The following is a 19,782-nucleotide window of genomic DNA, read 5'->3' as shown; positions in this document are numbered from 1 at the left end:
ACCCTTAAATTTGTTAAAATCTTTTTTTTCTTTCTTTCTTTTTTTTTTTTTTTTTTTTTTTTTTTTTTTTTTTTTTTTTTGGCGGAACCGGGGATTGAACTCAGGCCCTTGTGCTTGCCAGGGAAGCACTTGTTCCACTGAGCCATCTCCCTAGCCCCAAAATTTGTTAAAATCTTGACTTGGATTTTAGGCTTAAAAACTTAGGGAAATAAAGTTGAGGGGGAGGTGGTGTCAGCTTTAGAAATCATGGAACTTGGGCCAGAGCTTTGAGAGAGAAATCTTCCAGGAATTACTGTGGGACATCTGCTAACGGAGAATCTTCCTGGCCCCACGTGGACACTGACTGAGTGATTTATGTTTTAAGTGCCTTGTTTAAAAGTACAAAGGAAAAAAAGTGCAAAATAGTCTTTTAACGTCTAGAATGCACAGTCTTGTTAATTGGAAATGCATTATACTAAGGACACAGATTTATAGTTTTGAGTAGATAAACATCGAAAGCACTTTTTATGAGTGTTTTATACAAACAATGGATGGTTAGAACGTGTCAGATGAACTACAGAGAAAACCAGAGAGGGAGGGGAGGGGAGAAGAGCTCGTGAGGCTGTCCTGCAGTGCCCGGGACAGCACTGAGGAAGGCTTTCTCCAGACTCAAGAAAGCCCTTTCTGCTCTGTACTAAAGGCAGAAGCAGCCGCAGGGTGGAGTGCACCTGTCACCGCTTTATCATTTACCTGTCCCCTTCCCAGAATGATTTGAGAAACGGAAAACTGTCTTGAGCAAGCTCATACAGACCCAAATGCTATGGTACAAATTACTTGTGGCTTGTTTAAGGAAGAAAGTAAGATCTATACGGAGACTTCACAACTAAGTGCTTGGGCTGTCATGGAAGATTTACTTACATGTGTCCTATCAGTCCTTTAGTGTTGTTTTGCTGTCTTGATAAGGAACAAAGCTGTTCTACTTTCATCTTTGTGGGTGCATCTGGGATTTGAACTCAGGGCTTTGCACATGCTCAGTTTTCATTCTAAACTCATGGCTACGTTCTGGTTTTCAGCTTTAAAATATGCCTTTTCCTCTCACCGATGAAGCCCATAGCCAGGGCAGCCTTCCCTGGTTTTAGACCAGGCACCAGAATAGGCACCCTAAATGCAGAAAGGCGAGACCACTCCAAGCTTTTTGTGAGGTTCTTATGAGCCAGTCAGCTGGAGAGAGAAGCCTAGACCTTGCCTGTGTGTAGAACCCCAAGTTCAGAACTGCTGTGAGGCTCTGCACTTGGTATTTGTAAGTCCAAAACCATTTTGCTAAGGGTTTTCTTTACTGATGTGAAGGGCTTCCCCAGAATTCCGCTGGGTAGAAGTTCTGCTTAAATAGGGCAAGAGCTTCTCTACTAAGAAAATCTTACCTGTTTCACTGACCATCTCTTACTCATTTCATCTTGACTTTTTTTCACTCAAGTGAAAAACCAGGCCAGAAGAATAAAATGCCCAGTATCTGAGCCTTGGGTCTCAGCCCTCAGCACAGCAGCAGGAAACGCTGCTGTGGGGTAACAGCAGGATTTCCAAGTGTGCTGCAGACCCACTTCCTCTGCCAGTGCATCTCCCGAGGCCCTTGCTGATGACTGAGGCAAATAGACCCTGTGCCTCTTAACACACCATCTGAAGTCTCTCCATGTCGCAGCATAGCCGAGTAGGTTTCTCAGTTGTTCAGTTTTCTTTTCTCCTAACAGATCATAAGCTCCATGAAAGAACACACCCTGTCCACCTAGAACAGTACCTGCAGCCCAATAACTGGATCTTCAATCCATAGTTGCTCTGTTAGTGCCTTCGAGCTTTTAGTCCCGCCTCCCCGCCCCCTGCATTTAAGATCCACAAGCTTGAAACTGGAACCTATGGGAAGAGAAGAGAAACCCAGCTGACCCTCGGATTGGATCCACGGTGATGGCTCGGGGATTCACCAGGTCCGTGTGGAAGAGAACCTTGCGCTCAGAGCCGTCCAGCCTGGCCCTCTCTATCTTATCCAGGCCGCTGTCTGTCCAGTACATGGTCCTCCGGAAGTGGTCGATAGCAAGACCTTCTGGGCTAATCAGACCTGGAATGGGAACAAAGGCGGGGCCAGAATGAGCTCGCGGTGGGAAGGGCCAAGGACTCAAGCAGAGATCTGCCGCGTTCCAACAGCTTAAAGAAAAGAAAAGGGTCAGGGAGATAGCTCAGCAGAATAAGCGCTCGCCTGGCAAGTGCAGGGCTCTGAGTTCAATCCCCGGTACCGCAAAAAAAAAAAAAAAAAAAAAAAAAAAAAAAAAAGACCTAACCCCAATGTTGTCATCATATTTACTCTTTAATTAAAATAAATTTAAGGAAAAAAAAAATAAAGAAAAGAAAGCCTGAGCGTCTCAAGTCCCCAGAACCAGGGAATGGAAAAGGCGACGCCTCTATTACTTATTTTACCACCACCAGCTCTGTACTTACAGACCCACTCCATGGAGGGCACCAAGCATCCATGGTGCTGGGCAGGCAGCATGTGTCACTATCCCCACACCCTGAACTGTCTTTTTTTTTTTTTTTTTTAAATAAGAGTTCACCATCATCAGAGTCCCCTTTACATTCTTCGTGTGTGAACATGTTTGTTTACAGAGGGGCCGATCTTTCACAGCTCAATATAAAATGATGTGCACAGAGCTTAACCTCCCATATTAGAGGAAAAGAGGGACGACTTCAGCATGAAACAGCCAAGTGCCTTTGGAAGATAACGAAATGCAAAGCGTGCGCTGCCGAGTGAAGCCACTCACCTGAGTTAATGATAGTCTCAGGCTCTGCGCCTGGCTCCAGGCTGGCACGGCTAATTGTCCGTCCAGCGACGTCTGTCCAGTACACCATCCTTTCTCTGCAGTCATAGTCGATTCCTACGACTATGGAGCCCTTCATGAACCAGATCATAAAATTAGACAAACTAGGAATTTTTTTTAAATCTTCCTCAAGTTTGTATTCATGCATAATGGCAATAAGCAACCCTGCACTTTTTGTAGGCAGCAGACAGAGCGGTTAGATACATAAGCAGGAAAGACCTCCCTGGAGTCAAAGCTGGAGGGCCACTTACTGTGTGACACTGGCACTTAACCTCTGTGGGCCTTGGTGTCTTCAATTTGCAAACGGAGGCTAGTAGCAGCCTAATTCTGCTGCTACATAAGTTAATACCGTAAATGCACAGAAAGGGTCGTAGTAGTTAGGGTACTGCAAGCCCCTCAACTAAGTGCTGTTGCCAGTGGCAGTGAAAGCAGTAATTTGTTTTTTTTTTTTTAAATTTTATCTATTTATTTATGAGAGAGAGAGAGAGAGAGAGAGAGAGAGAGAGAGAGAGAGAGGGAGGGAGGCCAGCTCAGCCCACCAGGGGGCGGGCTGGCTGGCATGTGGTGCTGGGGGACCGAACCGCAGTCCCTGATGCTTTTGCCAAGCTTGCTCCAAGCAGGTGCTCCAGACCACTGAGCCATCCCTCCAGCCCGAAAGCAGTAATTTGATAAAAAATCAGTCCCTTCCATTATTAGAAGATATAGTTTCAGCAAAATAAGTCCTTGCTGTGTAAAGAAAAGCTAAAGCCTTTCAAATATTACTGGTACTTTCTGAAAGAGCCTTTCTAAAATCTGTTAGCATGTCCTCTAGCCCTGTGGACAGGCTCAGATCTCTGCCCGACCTGACCTACAATCGCTCATACTCCCACTTCCTATAAATGAAGCAAGTCTTCTGTTGTACTCTGTATAAAAGAAAAGTCTGTGATTTGACGGGGCAAAGAACTGGGAAATCGTGACCACGCCCCCTCAGCCGGCAAGGTCTCCTTCCTTACCGCCAAGTGGTGACCATCTTTGTGACAGTCAGTGCTCAGGCCGCACAGGCTTTCCCTCGGCTCCATGGAGGACTTGCGCCACTTGGTGGCCAACCTAGACTCCTGCTCTGAGGGTCCCAGCAGATGTGCGAAGCGGACATCCAGAGGCCATCTGGCGGCCCCTGCGGTTGCTTGCGTCAGCTCTCATCTTGGCCAACAGAGCCTCCTGGGGCTCGGCCTGACTCGGGCCACTGAGAGCAGTCGGCACAGGAGATTACGAGGGCTGTGCAAGAGCAGGCCGTTTATTCTGGCTGCGGAACCCAAGATCAGTGATACTCTTACTTGAAAATTCACAAATCACTTGTTTCAAGCAAGAGTACACATTCAGGGGGCCGGGGAGATGGCTCAGTAGGATAAGTGCTTGACTGGCAAATGCAAAGATCTGAGTTCAATCCCCGGTTCCGCCAAAAAAATAAGAGTACACATTCATATGGGCTTCCACGAACCCAGGCAACCATGATATCCATAAACTTATACAAGGATTTCAGAGTTTTTTACACAGAAATCCTCGGTGTAGTGCCGGCCCCGCCCCCGGGGTGCGCTGAGACTGGGCGTGGTGGCGCACACCTGTGATCCCAGCTCTTGGGAGGCTGTAAACTGGTGGCTCACTAGGCGTCTGATCTAGTAGTGAGACCCTGAACACGCTGTAGACCCTTCCCTAAAAAATACAAAAAAAAAAAAAAAAAAGAAAGAAAAAGAAATCTTCAGTGTGAGTAAATTTCCCTAATCTGTGCTTATAACCTATGTCTTATTTGTTCTTGTTTTACCACTAGCCACCCCGTACTCTGCTCCCATGAGGGACACTTCAGAGAAGCCTTGGAGCCATCTCGAGTCGCTAGAATACAGATGGCCAGCCTAGGGCCAGCGAGATAGCTCAGTAGGCGAAGCGCTTGCTTAGGTAAGCGTAGGGGCCAGGGTTCGCTCCCTGGCACTGCAACACCATGCTGGCTCTGCCACCAGAGTGCACGGAGTCCGGCAACTAAGCATGGGTGTGATGGCGCATGCCTGTAATCCCAGCCCTAGGGAAGCTGAGAACAGAAGGATCACTACGAGTCCAAGCTTCATAGTGAGACCCTGCACAATAAATAAATAAATAAGAAAGATGGCCTGCCTGAGGGGACCTGAAGTGACAGCAACATCACAGTTTCTACCTTCAAGAAACTTCAAAATAAGCTGGGTGTGCTGAAAGGGAAAATCCTCCTAATCTTAAAACAGAGAAAATACATCCTTTTCTGAACACCAGCTGTTGTTAAGCTTTTCCGGAACCGAGTAAGTGGCCCATTAATAACTAAACAGCAACACAACGATGTGCTACTTTTTTCACAGATGAGCAAATATCCTGAGCGTGAAGTTTAGAAATGGGTAAATTCCAATTGCATTCGTAAATGTCTTCCTGGGGAAGCCTTTCTCTTTGCCCCAATTTATAGAAGAAATCGCACTCTGAATTGCGACAGAGAAGCTGCTGCCTCAGGAAGCAGCAGGCCTCCCTGGAGAAAGCTTTGGCTCTTCCTTCCTGGCATTCCCCTCTCCAAATCTTCATGAAGGGGCCAGCCACAGCGACACAGCCAAAAGGGGCGGGAGAGACAGTGAGGCTGCAGCAGTCTGCTTAGCTAGCACTTGGGGCTCTGTTTGACCCTGGAAACCACACTCTGTGGCTTCCACCGTCTTCCTTTTGGCCTCCAGGGGCTGGGGAGATGTCAGACATGGCAAGAGCCCTGGGAACTTGGCCTGAGCTTCTGCCAGTCTTCCCCACAATCACTACACAGCCTTGTAAAGCATGACCACTCTGAAGTCCCACGAACCCTCAGAAGAGTGGCCGTGATCCATCAGCTGTCACTCCCTGCAAGAAAGCAGGTCTCCAGAGGGAAGGCCTCTGCCCTGGGCCTCAGTGGGCTTTCTTAGAAGCCCTGCAAGCCCCACCCTCAGAGCCCCACTTTACATGCAGAGATAGCAGGGTCTTGGCCGCGTCCTTCTGAAGCCTGGTGCCGTTGAGGGGCAAGTGGCCGATCTGCTGGCCTTGGGCATAGAGCAGGAAGGTGCCCACGGACGGAGGGGTCACATCAGGCCTTGGTGTGGGGCGAACGGTGGGCGGAGCGACGGTGGGTATGCCTGCCCGAGGAAAGCGGGAGGTGTGGGGAGGGAGGGCAAGAGAGACAAGGGGGATCAAAGGGGACAAGGAGTTACTTTCTCACATACCAGGGCCTCCAAATATATCAAAAGTTCTTCACCCTAACCAGATGTGCTCCAGATGTTCTTCAAAAGGAATTCTAATTTCTAGGGTTTTGTTTTTTTTTTCAAGAATCAATTATGTAAATCGCTGCCAATTACTTGGGAGGGAAGACAACAAAATGCTTCCCTCAGCACAAAGAAAAGAAGTTTTGTGGGGGTTGGGGCCCCAGGGTGACACTGTCCTCTCTCACCCCGGGTTGGGAAGTGGGAGTAAATGAATGTTGAAATGAGCCCCAGCTGTTCTAATGACAGCAACTGCTAGTGACGGAACCGACACTCAATCCAAATTGGGATTGTGGGGGGACAGGATTATAACTCAACAGGGCCTGTGGATGATCAGTGGCCCCTCCTGTGCCTGCTGTCACCTGTCACCTGCCATGGGCAGCACCCCTACATCGTGTCAGTGTCTGAGGGGAGCCCAGGCTCTGTGACACTTACATGCAGGGGTGATTCCAGGCTGCGAGCGCGTGCCCTGAACCTCTCTGCCCTCCTTGTCCACGCACCAGCAGAAGTCGCTCTTGCCATGGCACTGCAGGGGCACGAAGTGGCCCAGGTCATCGCACTGGGGCACGTACTGGTCATCCCTGGGTGTGCCGCCGTAGTGCTCCAGCAGGCTTTCCTTCCAGCGCTCACAGACAGTCCGGGGCCTCTGGGTGGGCTCTGAGCAGATGGGGAAACAAAGCCTTTGATGGCCAGCCAAGGACAGAGTGTAGCTGGAGGTCCCACACCTGACCTTTGGCCTCCCTCCGCCTCCCAGCCAGGAATGAGGGCTCAGCCCAGCTCCTGGGTGCGGGGCCAGGGAAGCAACTGTGCTCAGGCAGGTCTCTGTGGGAATCGGGACTCCAGTCTCCCCACAGTGAAGGATCCACCATCGAAACTGAGCCATGTCTGGAAAGAAGAGGCGGAAGCAAGACCTGCAGCTCAGTGTTCACTCAGCCTGGGGAAGGGGCTGATCTGGCAGAGGCCACAGGGCCCTTGGGGACAGCCCACCTGTGCCCTGGACACCTCTGCTGACAGAGCCCCGGGCAGACTCTGCAGGGACTCGGTGGCCCGGGTGATACCTAAAAGCCAACTGTTCTTCTGCTAAGGCTCAGTCTCTGAGATCTGCCACTGAGAGGCCCATGCACATCTCAGCACTGCCGGAGCCAGGTAGCTGCTTGAAGCCGAGGACTCAGACAGCTCAGTTTCTACAAGTCCTTCGCTCACACCACCCAGAGACTGCCTCAGAGCTGACTGAGACCCTTTTTTGCAAGCTATGTCCCTGTTTGCTCCAGCGTTCTCTCTTCCAGCCTCATTCACAGTGTGCCTTCTGTGACAGGGTGGTCCCCTCCCTGACATCTGCCACAGAGCCATCAAGGCAATACCCCACGCACAGGTGCTTCTGTCGGAAAATACAGCTGCTGGATGTTGAAACAAGTCCTTCATTTACGACAGTTACCTAAACAGGATCAATTAAGTAAAAGCATCTGCTTTTTACTTCCTGCAACTGAAAGCTTGGGGTCTGCAGGATCCCACAGCCACAGGTCTCATTGTGCCACCATCTTCAGGTGTGTGACAGCAGTCTCAGAGTAACAGTAACAAGACCACAGCGCCGCCCACCTGCCTGCATCTTTCTGATGTGCTAAGCAGCACCTCTGTTCTTTCCTTGCTCACACGCAATCATCCCTGATTCCCTTCTTTTGCTCTCCAGACAAGATACGTCCCAAAATCTTGTCATTTCTATCTTCAAAACACATTTGGCTGGGGCCAGCAAGACAGCTCAGCGGTCTAAAGTGCCTGCATAGGCAAGCTTAAGCAAAGCACAGAGACCGAGGTTCAATTCCAGCACCACATGCTGTGCCAGCCCCACCCCCAGAGCAGGCCAAAAAAAATTTTTTTGGGGGGGATAACTGTAGCTCTTCCTACTTCCTGGCTGCAGGCCCTTCATCCAATTATGCTGAGGCCTGCTCCTAGCTGCCATCTTTCCACCTGCTGGGCCCTGTCTCCTTCCGCCTTAAGTTCCCGTAAACTCACCCATTGGCCAGCCTGGTTGGTCCATTTCAAACACGAGGGCAAAAAACAAAACAAAACAAAAAAAAAAACCACAAGAGCACTTCATGCCCCTCCCTGTCTCAAAACTCTCCCATGACTTCAAAAAAACAGAGATTACAAAGCGGTTGCAGCATGAATGCTCCGTGGGAAGGCAGGAGAATGGAGAATCAAGCTCAAACCCAGCTGGCCACACGGCCAGACTCTGGAGGAGTGGAGCACGCAGAGGCCCTTCAGCCTGCAGCTGTAGCTCCTCGACCGCAGAAAGCAAGGTTCTCCTTGTGACCTCGTGGAGAGAGTAGGACCTGAACCTTACCCACGTGTGTCTCAAGAAATCAGAAGCAGGAAAATCTCCAGAGATGCTCTGACACTTGCTGCCCCCTTCAAGGCAGGATACTCCGTGGAAGTACCCAACACTGTCCCCATCCACACGCAACTCTGAAGATCCATGCTTGGTTCCAGGGCCCACCCAAGAGGCCCGTCCCTTGGTCTAGAAGGCAGGGGTGCAGCTGTCCATCCCTGAGAAATGGATCTCAGAGACTCGTGGTGGGCATCTCTCTCACTCCTTGCTGTTTGAAGCTACCTTTCAATCCAGCCATGAGTTTACTTCTCTTCTGCTTCTGCTTGGCAGGGGCTTAACTATTCTGAAATCACAGAGTGTTTTCGCCTCCCTTGAGTTGATCCTATTATGCAGATGAGACTAATCAGAACCTGCAGCCAAAACCAAACCAGTGCCAAGGAGAGGTCTGGCCAGGAGAAAGTCTGCCTGAAGAGTGGGTCCTGATTTCAGCCATTAGGTTCTCAGCTTAAGTCACTGTCTTGAACACATGATTCTTTGAAAAAGGAAATAGAATTCTCAACCAGTCTCCTAAGGTACCATCAAGCCAGCTGATTTTTCCAAATCCCAGCTAGAGTAGGACCTAGATTTTTCAAAGTGAAACCATGAGAAAGTCGAACTTCTATGTATTTTTCTTAACTTGTAGAATTGACTAGGAGTGTCATTGTGGATCAAGGCCATGACCAATTTTTAGCTATATAATCTCAGAACCACTAAAGTCTTGGCTATAAAAATTAAGACTGTTAAAGAATCAAAATTATTGGTAATTATCAAAATCTATTTACTCTTTTTTATTTTATTTATTTTTTCCATAAGTTTATTGTATTTATTCTTATAATCCATTAAAATCCAAGAATAGTACAATATTTCTGGAATTTTTTGCTCTAGTAAAAATGGATCGTGGGGACTGGTACGATAACTCAATGGACTAAGCACCTGCTTAGGCAAGTGCAGGGATCGGGGCTTGATCCTGAGCACCACATGCTGCGCCAACCTTGCCCTTGGGCACACTGAGCCAGCCACCAAGTCTGGGCATGGTGGCGCAAGCCTGTAATCCCAGCACTGGGAAGGCTGAAAACAAGAGGATCACCAGGAGTCCAAGCTGCGTACTGAGACCCTGTACCAAACACATTTAAAAAAAAAGGATCTTGGAATACAAGTTTACAGGTAAAGGAACCATTTTGGCTAATATAGTATCAAACCAATCCTATGTCCTTTATCATAGAGCTCTTCCATAATAATAAAAATTAAAACACTGTATGCATCCCTGAACAATTCAGCAAGGAGCAGAGAGCTGCCCTGGCAGCCTGCTGTTGGCCTTGACCCCGAGCACTTGCTGAACTCGCCCCACCCAGTGGGACAAGTTCCAGTGGAACGTTGGGTGATAACCAACGTTCATCTTCAACCTCTCAGACTGCACAAGCGCTAGGCAGCCTCTTGGGCCTCTAAGGAAGGCAGCAGAGGCAGGAGGGGTTCCCCTATCGCCATGCTGGGGAGGCCAGGGTAAGCTGGGCTCAGGACTGGAGAAAACTGGCTGGATCCCCCACAGAAGTCTCAGTTACTTTCCCGTCATCTCAACACAGCCTTCAGACCCCTTCCTGTAGCTCAGAGAAGCAGGGGGAGAGATGGTTGCCAGGCAGCTTTCCTCCAAGACGAGATGCTGGTGTGGCGAGGCCCTCCACTCTCTGAGACCTATCACAGTGGCCTCAGCCTGACAAAATACTCAGTGCCAGTCCTGCAACTCAACAGCCACAGGGGCTGGAGTTCACTGTGTGACAGAGACCCCGTCATACACACATCCATATGTCCTTGTAACATAAACACGCATAACTGCACAAGCTCATCCATGTGTACCTCCAAGAACAGGTCCTCTGCAGATGGTGAACACCAGCCCCAGGTCCACGTGGCCTGGGGTGGCTTCTCATCTACCCCACAGCAGTGCTTCTTCAGGCCTTCTGAATTTGGGTACACAGTTTCCTTCAGGTGGGCTCACCTGCTGGTGCTCCACAGTGGGGTGGGTGGAGCCCTGTGGAGTCTGAGTGGCAGGGACTTTGTAGCTATTAGGGTACACACGATGGCAGAATCCAGTACTGCTGTGACACTGCAGAGGCAGGAAGGTGCCCTGCTGGTCACACTGAGAGATGTGGGCCCGGACCCATGGTAGATGTGGTGGGGCTGACATGGCACCACTGGTGTTCACAGGCCCCTGTTCCTAGGCAGAGGAAGGCCCGGAGGAGAAGGAAAAGGTACTCCAACCTGTGTACTGTGACTGCCAACATCAAAGTCTTTCGTACTGAGAAGCTTTTTCCCTACAGTTGGAAGACAGCGTGAGGTGGGAATCACAGCAAGGCTCTGAGATTTGGGGGTCTTAGATTCTTACTTTAGCGCTGCCACTCTCTAGTTTGGTCCCAATTCTCTAGGTACCCTGTAAGTACCTGAAGCGTATATGAAGGGTAATCAAAACATACAGCGAATGTTCAGATTTTAAAATTTTAAGCTGGTATGGTGGAGCACCCCTGTAATCCCAGCACTCGGGATGCTGAGGCAGGAGGATCCTTATGAGTTCAAGACCATCCTGGGCTACAAAGCGAGCTCAAGGCCAGTCTGAACTGCATGGCAAAGGACGGGGAGATGGCTCGGTGGAATAAGTGCTTCCCTGGCAAGCACCAGGTCCTGAGTTCAATCCCCGGTTCCACAAAAAAAAAAAAAAAAAAAAAAAAAAAACCTGCATGGCAAGACCCTGTCTCAAAAAGACAAGTAAAATTGATTTTAAAATTTTGGTACAGCTGGGCATGGTAGTGCTTGCCTGTAACCCCAGAACTCAAGATGCTAAGGCAGGAACATTGCTGTAAGTTCCAGGCCAGCCTAGGCTACACAGTAAGTTCCAGGCCAGCCTCAATCCGATGAGACCTGGTCTCAAAAAACCCTCTTCATTTCAAACACTTACCATTTTTGCTGCTTTATGAAACAGATCTGGAAGTCCACTTTTGTGAATGTCTCACAGGGCGTGATTTAAAAACAAAACACTTGATTGCTGTAGCCGATTGCCAGCGAACAGAAAGGCAGGCTCATAAAAACATGACAGTGTGTCCTCACCCGCCCTAGCCACTTCATTTGATACCATGCAGTGTCTGGCTCTTAATAAAAGTCAGAAGGACCGTGAAGGGCTAACATTTGAATCAGTTCAGGACACCGAGGCAGCCAGGACAGTGCAGCTGAAGACCCCCATGAAGGAGAACTCCAGAGCCGCTTCAGAATGAGGCAAGGGCGATGGGATAAGTGCGTCCAAAGCAAGGGGCGGTATTTTTCAGGAGGGATGAGTGTCTTTTACTGTAACAGCTTTTTAAAAATTTAAACACTCACCATATTCTCCAATCATATGTTCACATGTACAGCAGCCCTGTCCTCAGGGGCCTAACACATCCAGTGGTAGGACAGTGGAGCAATCCACAGCATCCACACACACACACACACACACACACACACATGCCCAGAGACATCAGACAGGGCAAGTCAGGTGCCACCCAGCCCCCAAGACCCAATGTGAGAAGCCCAGATCAGAGGCCACCACTGCACAGGGGTGGCCTACCTCCCCAAGAGCCCTCCCCAGGGGTACTTAGGCCTGACTCACTGGTGCAAGTGGCTGCTCTTGAATAGCAGGTGATGGAGGGCACTGAATCGGGGCTGCCACTGGGTAGGATGAGGGCCGGCTCCTACCCCAAGCCCGGTGGGAGCTAATGGCTAGTAAAGGGGGCAGCAGAGGGGAACTGTGGGGCTGCAAATGCATGCACAGAGGCCCCAGACCAAGTGTGAGGACCAAAGAACAATACCACAGAAGGAGCCAGAGCTGTGAGCACCCGAGGTGGCCACGCAGGTCTTACCAGATGTACACTGGAAGCCGTCTCCCAGATACCCAGGCTGGCAATAGCAGGAGAAGGAGCCAGGGGTGTTGTAGCAGGTAGCTGCTGGGTGACATCTGTTTTCCGCACATTCATCAACATCTGCAGGGGGCAGGAACGGGGGGTGGGGAGGGCAGCGAAGAGGAAAGGAAGGAAGATATGACTTCACCGTCCACCACCTGCGACCACACGGTTCTGTGCATGTGGATCAACAAGGGGCATGAGCAGAAAAAGCTAACACCTAAAAGTAAGTTTAAAGGAACAAAAGGCCAAGGCACATGTGAGCTAACATGTTGATGAGGATCAGAGTAAGCCAGGCATGGCGGCGCACTGCTGTAATCCCAGGGCTTAGGAGGCTGAGGCAGGAGGCTCGCCATGAGTTCGAGGCCAGCCTGGGGTACACAGGGAGTTCAAGACCAGCCTGAACTGCTGGTCAGAGCAAGACCCTGCCTTAAACAACAAAAAAAACAAAACAAAAAAAAAAAACCCAAAAATATTCAGTGTGGAAATCAAGCATGTGGCCACTTGCGCATAAAAACATCCTGAATCATATTTCTAGAGCATCTCTCAGCTGCAGTGAATTCCCGGAAGTTCTTACCTTTAAACAAACCTTTACGCTATAAATCATCAATTTCCTTTTGGTAACATTACAATAAAGATAAATATAGGAAACAATAGCTTCTCGCCCTCTCCATGGCTGACACCATCTTCCTATAATGTCGACGCAGAGACATGGAGAAGCCAGGTGAGGCCCCAGAGCTTTTTTAAACTGAGTCAGAAGCACGACTGGTCTTGCCTGATGGGAACCTCCCCTAACCAGAAATTTTATTTCTCACTTTTAAAAGAAGAAAAAATAAAAAGAAAAAAATGGTACTGGCACCGCTGAGCTAACACCTCAACACAGCCCAAGTTTGTCGGGCACACATCCACATAAACAACGCAGGGCCCTCGGGCTCCAGATGCCATGTGGAGAATGGTCATAATCAGGTTTCTCGAGTTCAAAATCCTGACACTTCAAACAGAAGCCTGTTCATACTCCTTTTGATTTTAGCTACCAAAGTCAGCACAGGCCGGCAGTAGCAGGTCAGTCCTCTCAGACACGCCCCTCCCAGCGACAAGAAATGGAGTGTGGATTTGTTAACACGAATATCCAGTGGATAAGAGGAGCTCGCCTAAGGGCAGAGTGTTCCAGAGGAAAAGGATAAACAAAGGGTCCAGATCCGATCTGGACTTGATTGAAAAATAAAAAACAGTATCAGTCACATTCTCTTTATTATTATTAATTTATTGGTTCTTTCTTTTTCTTTTTTTGACTAAGGATTGAATCCAGGGACTTCATGCTGAGTTACATCCTCAGCCCTTTTTATATTTTATTTTGAGACTGAGTCTCACTAAGGTCAATGAGTTGCCCAGGATGGGCTCAGGCTCCAGTGCTGGGATCACGGCTGTGCACTGCTATGGCTGACTTAGAAGCCTTTAAGAACGTGTGAACAAAAAAACAAAACAAAACAAGAACGTGTGAACAGAAAGACCGTGGTGAGATAACCGTTGTGACTGGGCTTACCAAAGTAATTTTAGAGAATGATAGAGATTTGTCTTTGGTACTGGGGATTGAACCTATGACCTTGAATATGCAAGCATACATCCCACCGCATTCTCAGCTAAGGAAATGATGTTCTGTTTTGTTTTTTTTATTGGCAGAACTGGGGATTGAACTCAGGCCCTTGCGCTTGCCAGGGAAGTGCTTATTCCACTGAGCCATCTCCCCAGTGCCCGTTGTGACTGGGAATGAACCGCTTCTCTGTAGTACAGCTCATGGCAAAGACAGCTCAGCGTGGGAAGCCAGAGCCTCCCACCCCAGAAGTGACGCACATGGGCTGGGAACAGGGGCCTCCTCAGCCAGCCTCCCTGACCTGGGTGCACTCTCTTCGCTGCTGGTATACCACCATCTTGCTCTGACCAACTTCCTGTGTGGGTGCCTGTGTGACATTACAAGTAGGCACTGTCTTCACTAGAGAGGAAACCCTTGTATTGTATTAGCAAATCAGTATTCTGCTTATCCTCTACCTCAAAGGTAATTAAGTCGTATACATATATTCTCAGTGGCCAATACCGTCAAGTCTAACACAGCGCGTCCAGAGAGGCTCTCTCAGGAGAACAGCTGGCCTTCCTGGTCACCCTCATCTTGTGGACTAAGTCAGGAAGTAGTTACCAATTCATCTGAAGGTTAGAAATAATCAAGATGTTTCAACGATCTCCTCAGTTATCCAGTGGGGGAAAAAAATCAGTACTGTCCTATTTCATGGTCCTTGTGGGCACCCTCTGTCTTTTCAAAAGGACAGCTCCAATGCCCAGCTGGGCAAAGCTGGTGTCCAGCTGGGTCCTTGGGCCTGAAGAGGCTGCAAAGCTGGCTGGAAAACCAAAGTAGCAGAAATGAACATCCAGCCAGCCGAGGGCAGGAAATAAGCCATTGACAGTACCTAGGCTGGACATACTTCTAATAATACCAGGAACCCCGAGCAATGACAGGAAGCAGGAATTCCTGAGGCACAGGGCCTATTTCTAGAGCTCAAGGAATCGTTTCTTATGGTTATTTTTGAACTAAGGGAGAGGGAATTCCCCACAGCAACCAAGTTACTGATGTCACTAAAGCCCGTGGATAAAGAATTCTGAGCAGATCTGGAAGACCAGCCTTCCTCTCCAGGCACTACTGCCCAGTGAGGAGACAGTCCCTAAAGAGACTGAATACATCACAGTTAGGAATCCCTGAGCCCCCAGAGCTAGAGCAGAGGAAGGCTCCCTAAGTCACATCCCCAACTCTATCTAACGCTGGACTCCAGCCAGCTGCCCTGGGGCCTGCACTCAGAGCAAGCTATCGGGGTGCTCCTCCCACAAGGTAGGAGGGGTACAACAGGAGACCCTACCCCATTGCAAGGACTTTCAGCCCTCAGCAAGGCGGGCACTGTCCTTAGGTACCATCAGTGGAGAGATCTTTAGGAACAGATAGAAGAGTAAGAGCGGTATGGCCAAGAACAGTCACTGCCATTACGACACCAGCAACGGAAGGCCAACAGTTCCAGCCCACCTTTATCATCTGTTAAACTCCCCCAAACCTGGTTTGAAAATATACTTTAAAACCCTCCATTCTGAGCTCACGCGTCTCTACTCACGTCCTTCCTGGCCCTAATTCTGAGTGAAAGCAGCTGGACTCCAACCAGTGAACTCCGGTCCCCACCACCCACTTGCTTTTGAGCCCAAGTCATTTCTTGCTGCCAATTAATCTTGATCCCATTCAGGATCCCAGTTAAGTCACTGCTTTAGCCCAAGTCTTTGCTCTCTGCTCTCTGTGCAAACATTCTGCACACTGTGCCCTTTGGAGGGGACCTCTGGGACTTGTGAGAATAACCCATGGCCTTTCAGTCCCCGATGGTCACGCTGACATTGCTAGGCCTCACCCTACAGCTATATTCTGAGCACAGAAAATCCAAGGATGATGTCAGCACCTCCATTCATCCTGGTCCCAGACGATGCCAGCTCTGGGGTCCAGGCAATCTGCAAACCAGCTCCTCCCTGCGAGGGCTCCAACTCAAGACAATTTGCTCTCACGGCAGCAAAGCCACCACGATCCCTAAGGACAAATGTGCTTGGGACACATCCACACCGAGCTCACACCGACCAGGCACCAAAATTACTCCAGATGGGGGCAAGCGGGAGAAGATGTAACTCGATTTGGAGAAGAGCCTTCTGCCAGGGACCTGGCCCAGACTGAGCTCCCAGGGTCAAGTGCAGCGTCTCGGGGGCCTCGCTCTGAAGGCACCAAGGCTGGAGGGAAGCCCACCCCCTCCTGTGGTGAGTGTGCTGGGTGCCACTAGAGAACGCACACTCCCTCCATACACGACGCTGAGAGGGGTGTACACTATGGGACACCTTTAATGAGCAGACACACGGGAACACCTCGTAAGCTTGTCACTGTCCTAATGTGTGCAGGGCTGTGTGAAAAATGACAATGTGTCATGTACTCCCACACCATCTGACCATTCAGAAGGCTACCACGAGGAAGAACCTCTCAAGCTAGAAAAGGATATTACTGCGACACACACCTTACTCCCCAAAATCTATCTTTAAGACATCATATGGCATTTTATAAAGTCAATAGATCAGAAAATAATGGTAAGCATTCCCATTTAAATTTGTCAGAGGGCTGGGAGATAACTTAGTGGCGTAGGCGCCTGCCCGGCAAGCGCAAGGTCTTGAGTTTAATCCCTGGTACCACAAAAAAGAAATAAAATAAATGTGTCAGAAAAAACACAAGTGTGATAAAAATACAATGCGTATTTAATTTTAAAGCTGTATTACAGTAAAAGACACATGCCATCAATACTCCCCTTGCTTCACACACATTTATCCTATCTTCTTAGCAAAGTGTCTTTTACTGTGATAAGCTGTTTAAAAATTTACACATTCATGGTATTATCCAACTGCCCCCAAGACAAGGTCTCTACACTCATTAAGTACAAATTTCATGAAACTAGATCATTCGTACCTTAACACAGATGTTACACAGTAAGGCTACCTACGCTATCAGTGGTGCTTGCCTGCAATCCCAGTGCTTGGGAGGCTGGTGCAGGAAGGTCGCAGCAAGTTCAGAGCCAGCCTGCGCTACATAATGAGTTCAAGGCCTGCGTGAACTATATGGAAAACCCTGTCTATAAAAAAAATAAAAAAATAAAAGACATTCTAGAGCCATGGGTAGAGGTCAGTGGCACAGCACCTGCCTAACAAGGGTGAAATCTTGAGTTCAATTCCTGATAAAAAAAAAAAACAACCTTTTTAAATCTACCTGGTCGCATGTGATCAGACTGAAATTCAGTTTTATGTCACAGCCACATACTGTTACAATAGAATGGGCTGCTGGGGATGACAGAATGGAGGGGAAAGTGCCTGGAATGCACAGGGAAGAAGGGCCTGCTCGAGGACCAGACCTCCAGGAGACAGGCCGCTGTTCTTTCCTGAACCTGTCTGCATCTGCTGTGTGTACCTGGCCCCAGAGCTGATGTGCTAAGGACCCTGGGGCTCGTGCGATCCTCAGAGCAGATCCCAGCAGCACCCCTCACCTCCAATCCTTTTCACTAGATGTTTGGGAGGAAATAGAAAAAAGAGAGAAATACTGTATGTGCTGAGTGCCCGCTCGAAGGAGTAGAAAGTTAAGCCCACAACAGCTCAAGGGAATTCTATAGATAGGGAGGTCTCCTCTAGAGACAACCATCTTATCCCAGGGAAGTCACCCTTCTTGCCTCTAGGGACATCTTTTCCTCTTTGGGCAATGCCAAGACTGTCTGAGACACAGGAGGGTGGGGAGGGCCCCCCATCTCTGTGGAGCTGTGCACCCAGCAGCCTCCAGGATCCCCAAGGCGGCCCACAGATACTCACCGGAGCACTGGTACCCACTGCCAGTGTAGCCTGGCAGGCAGGCACAGCTGAATGTGCCATCTCCATGGTTAAGGCAGCGGGCCTGCCCAGCAGGGGCGCAGTTGTGACTGCCGTCCTCACAGGGGTTGGGAGGGGGGCCGATCACTGCAAAAAAGAAGGTGGAGATGTACAAGAGCTCCGCCCTGTGAATGAGCCACCCCTGCCCCTCCCAGCTCCCCAAGACCGCCCAGAGCACGGGCACATGCACACCTGGGCCAGCAGGGCCAGAGTCAGAATCGCAATTAGCAACATTCCTGGACAGCTGCTACTACACAGAGGTTTGTGAAGCACATATGGTTTGGAGGTAAAAATATTAGGCATTAAAATCAGTCACCCAAACAGACGTTGACTAAAGCTGGCAAATCTACGATGCGATTCACATTCACACACACACACACACACATACACACACTCCCCACATCAATGCTCCTTTGTCATCCACTGGATATTAAAATGTAACATCTCCATTGCCATCTAGCTCTACCGCTGGGGTGTACTTAGAATTCTAGTTCTTTTGTATCCATCTGTAGGTCCAAAACAGGCTTCAGAACCATGGAAGAGTACCTTATGGCTGAGGGTCTTGGATCCTCATGTGAGACAAGACCTCTGAACTACAAATCTAGAACCTTCTTCTAAACTGAGTACTGCACGAGCTCTACCCAAAGCCGGGCCTTCACTACAGAGAGACACAGCGCTGCTGGCTGTGAGTCCCAGCTGAGGCTGTCCTCTCAGGACTCTTCACCAAAACTGTCCATGTATGGGGAAACTGTTCCAATAAACAGGGCTGAATGGAACCAGGGGCTTGGGTTATTCCACTGTGTTGTTCTCAAGAAAATCACAGAGCAGAGCCTCTGGATGGCAGAATTTAAAAAGCAAGGTTGAGCCCCACTGTGACCAAAAGCAAAGCAGCTGTGGTACTCACAGACGCACGTGTGCTGGTCCTCTGCAAACCCATAGCCACTGCGGCACTCGCACCGGTAGCTTCCCGGGAGGTTGATGCACACAGAGTTAGGGCCACAGCGATGGTAGTCGGTCGCACACTCGTTGACATCTAAGAAGAAACGAGAACAGAAAAGTGCTGCTGAAATCCAGGGTCCCAGAAAGGCAAGCTCGAAAAACTCAGTCTTCCCCCTGCTAAGATGCTGCCAGGAAACTGCCAGGGATGGACCCAGCAGGAGTCGGAGGAAGGGTTTCTAAGCAACGGCAAGGAATGTAAGCTGCAGAGAATCGGAAGTAAAAATTCATTTCGTGTTTGCAGTGTAAGCCACAAGGAGATCGTTTCTGACCACTATTTTGAGAATTCTTTAAATGTTTAAAAACAATAGATACTCAGAAGAAAAGGATGCTAACAATCTTTTTCTAATATGAAGAAATTTCTGCTTTCTGGGATATAACAGGTGAAGGAAATAAATGTCTAAACTTTAAAGAAAATCTGAAAAACATACCTTCTAGGAAAACTAAGAATGGATTAATAAAGGTCAAAGTTATAAACCTTAAATTATGCAAGAAATGCAATACATGTTTTCTTCTACAGCCTCAATCCAAAATACCCATCCTAAACCATCTTCTCAAACCTACTAGACCATCTTTTAGTTTTTATATACTGTGGTCCCTCTATTATCGTGGAAGCTACGTTCCAGACACCCCTGCAATCAGTGAAAATCAGCAAAGTAGTGACGTTATTTTTATCTTAGTATTTACATATATTTTAAGGCTTTATAAGCCCTTCCCACACTCTGAAAAATCTTTCCCACACTTTTAAAAACACTTCTATTGTCCTTAATCATTTTCCAAATTCGTAAACCTACCTAATTTTAACAACATAGGTATGCTGTACAGTATAGTACGTATTCATCCACTAAAGAAATACATATGGTAAGCAGTGTATTTTATTTTGATTTAATATTCTTTTATTATGTTAGAATTAATATTTTTGATATATGTTTAGG

The 19,782-nt window shown here is 48.7% G+C and overlaps 1 protein-coding gene across 2 annotated transcripts in view; it reads right to left on the bottom strand.

Moving 5' to 3' along the window:
• Nid2 (nidogen 2) overlaps nt 1–19,782 on the bottom strand; it is a 61,561-nt gene that overhangs the window by 5,484 nt on the left and 36,295 nt on the right. The window contains exons 10-16 of one of the 2 annotated variants that reach the window (XM_023723718.1): nt 18,756–18,884; nt 17,795–17,938; nt 12,347–12,466; nt 6,539–6,760; nt 5,811–5,980; nt 2,784–2,913; nt 1,915–2,086 (exon numbers count right to left, since the gene is read on the bottom strand). In XM_023723718.1, coding sequence (XP_023579486.1) covers nt 1,915–2,086; nt 2,784–2,913; nt 5,811–5,980; nt 6,539–6,760; nt 12,347–12,466; nt 17,795–17,938; nt 18,756–18,884 — 1,087 coding nt within the window. The remainder of the gene's footprint in view (nt 1–1,914; nt 2,087–2,783; nt 2,914–5,810; nt 5,981–6,538; nt 6,761–12,346; nt 12,467–17,794; nt 17,939–18,755; nt 18,885–19,782) is intronic. The other variant, XM_023723719.1, reaches the window with a different exon arrangement.

This window comes from Octodon degus, unplaced genomic scaffold (assembly GCF_000260255.1).
Source record: "Octodon degus isolate 3935 unplaced genomic scaffold, OctDeg1.0 scaffold00102, whole genome shotgun sequence".
NCBI classification, from domain to species: domain Eukaryota; kingdom Metazoa; phylum Chordata; class Mammalia; order Rodentia; family Octodontidae; genus Octodon; species Octodon degus.
This window is presented reverse-complemented; position numbering and strand designations above follow the sequence as displayed.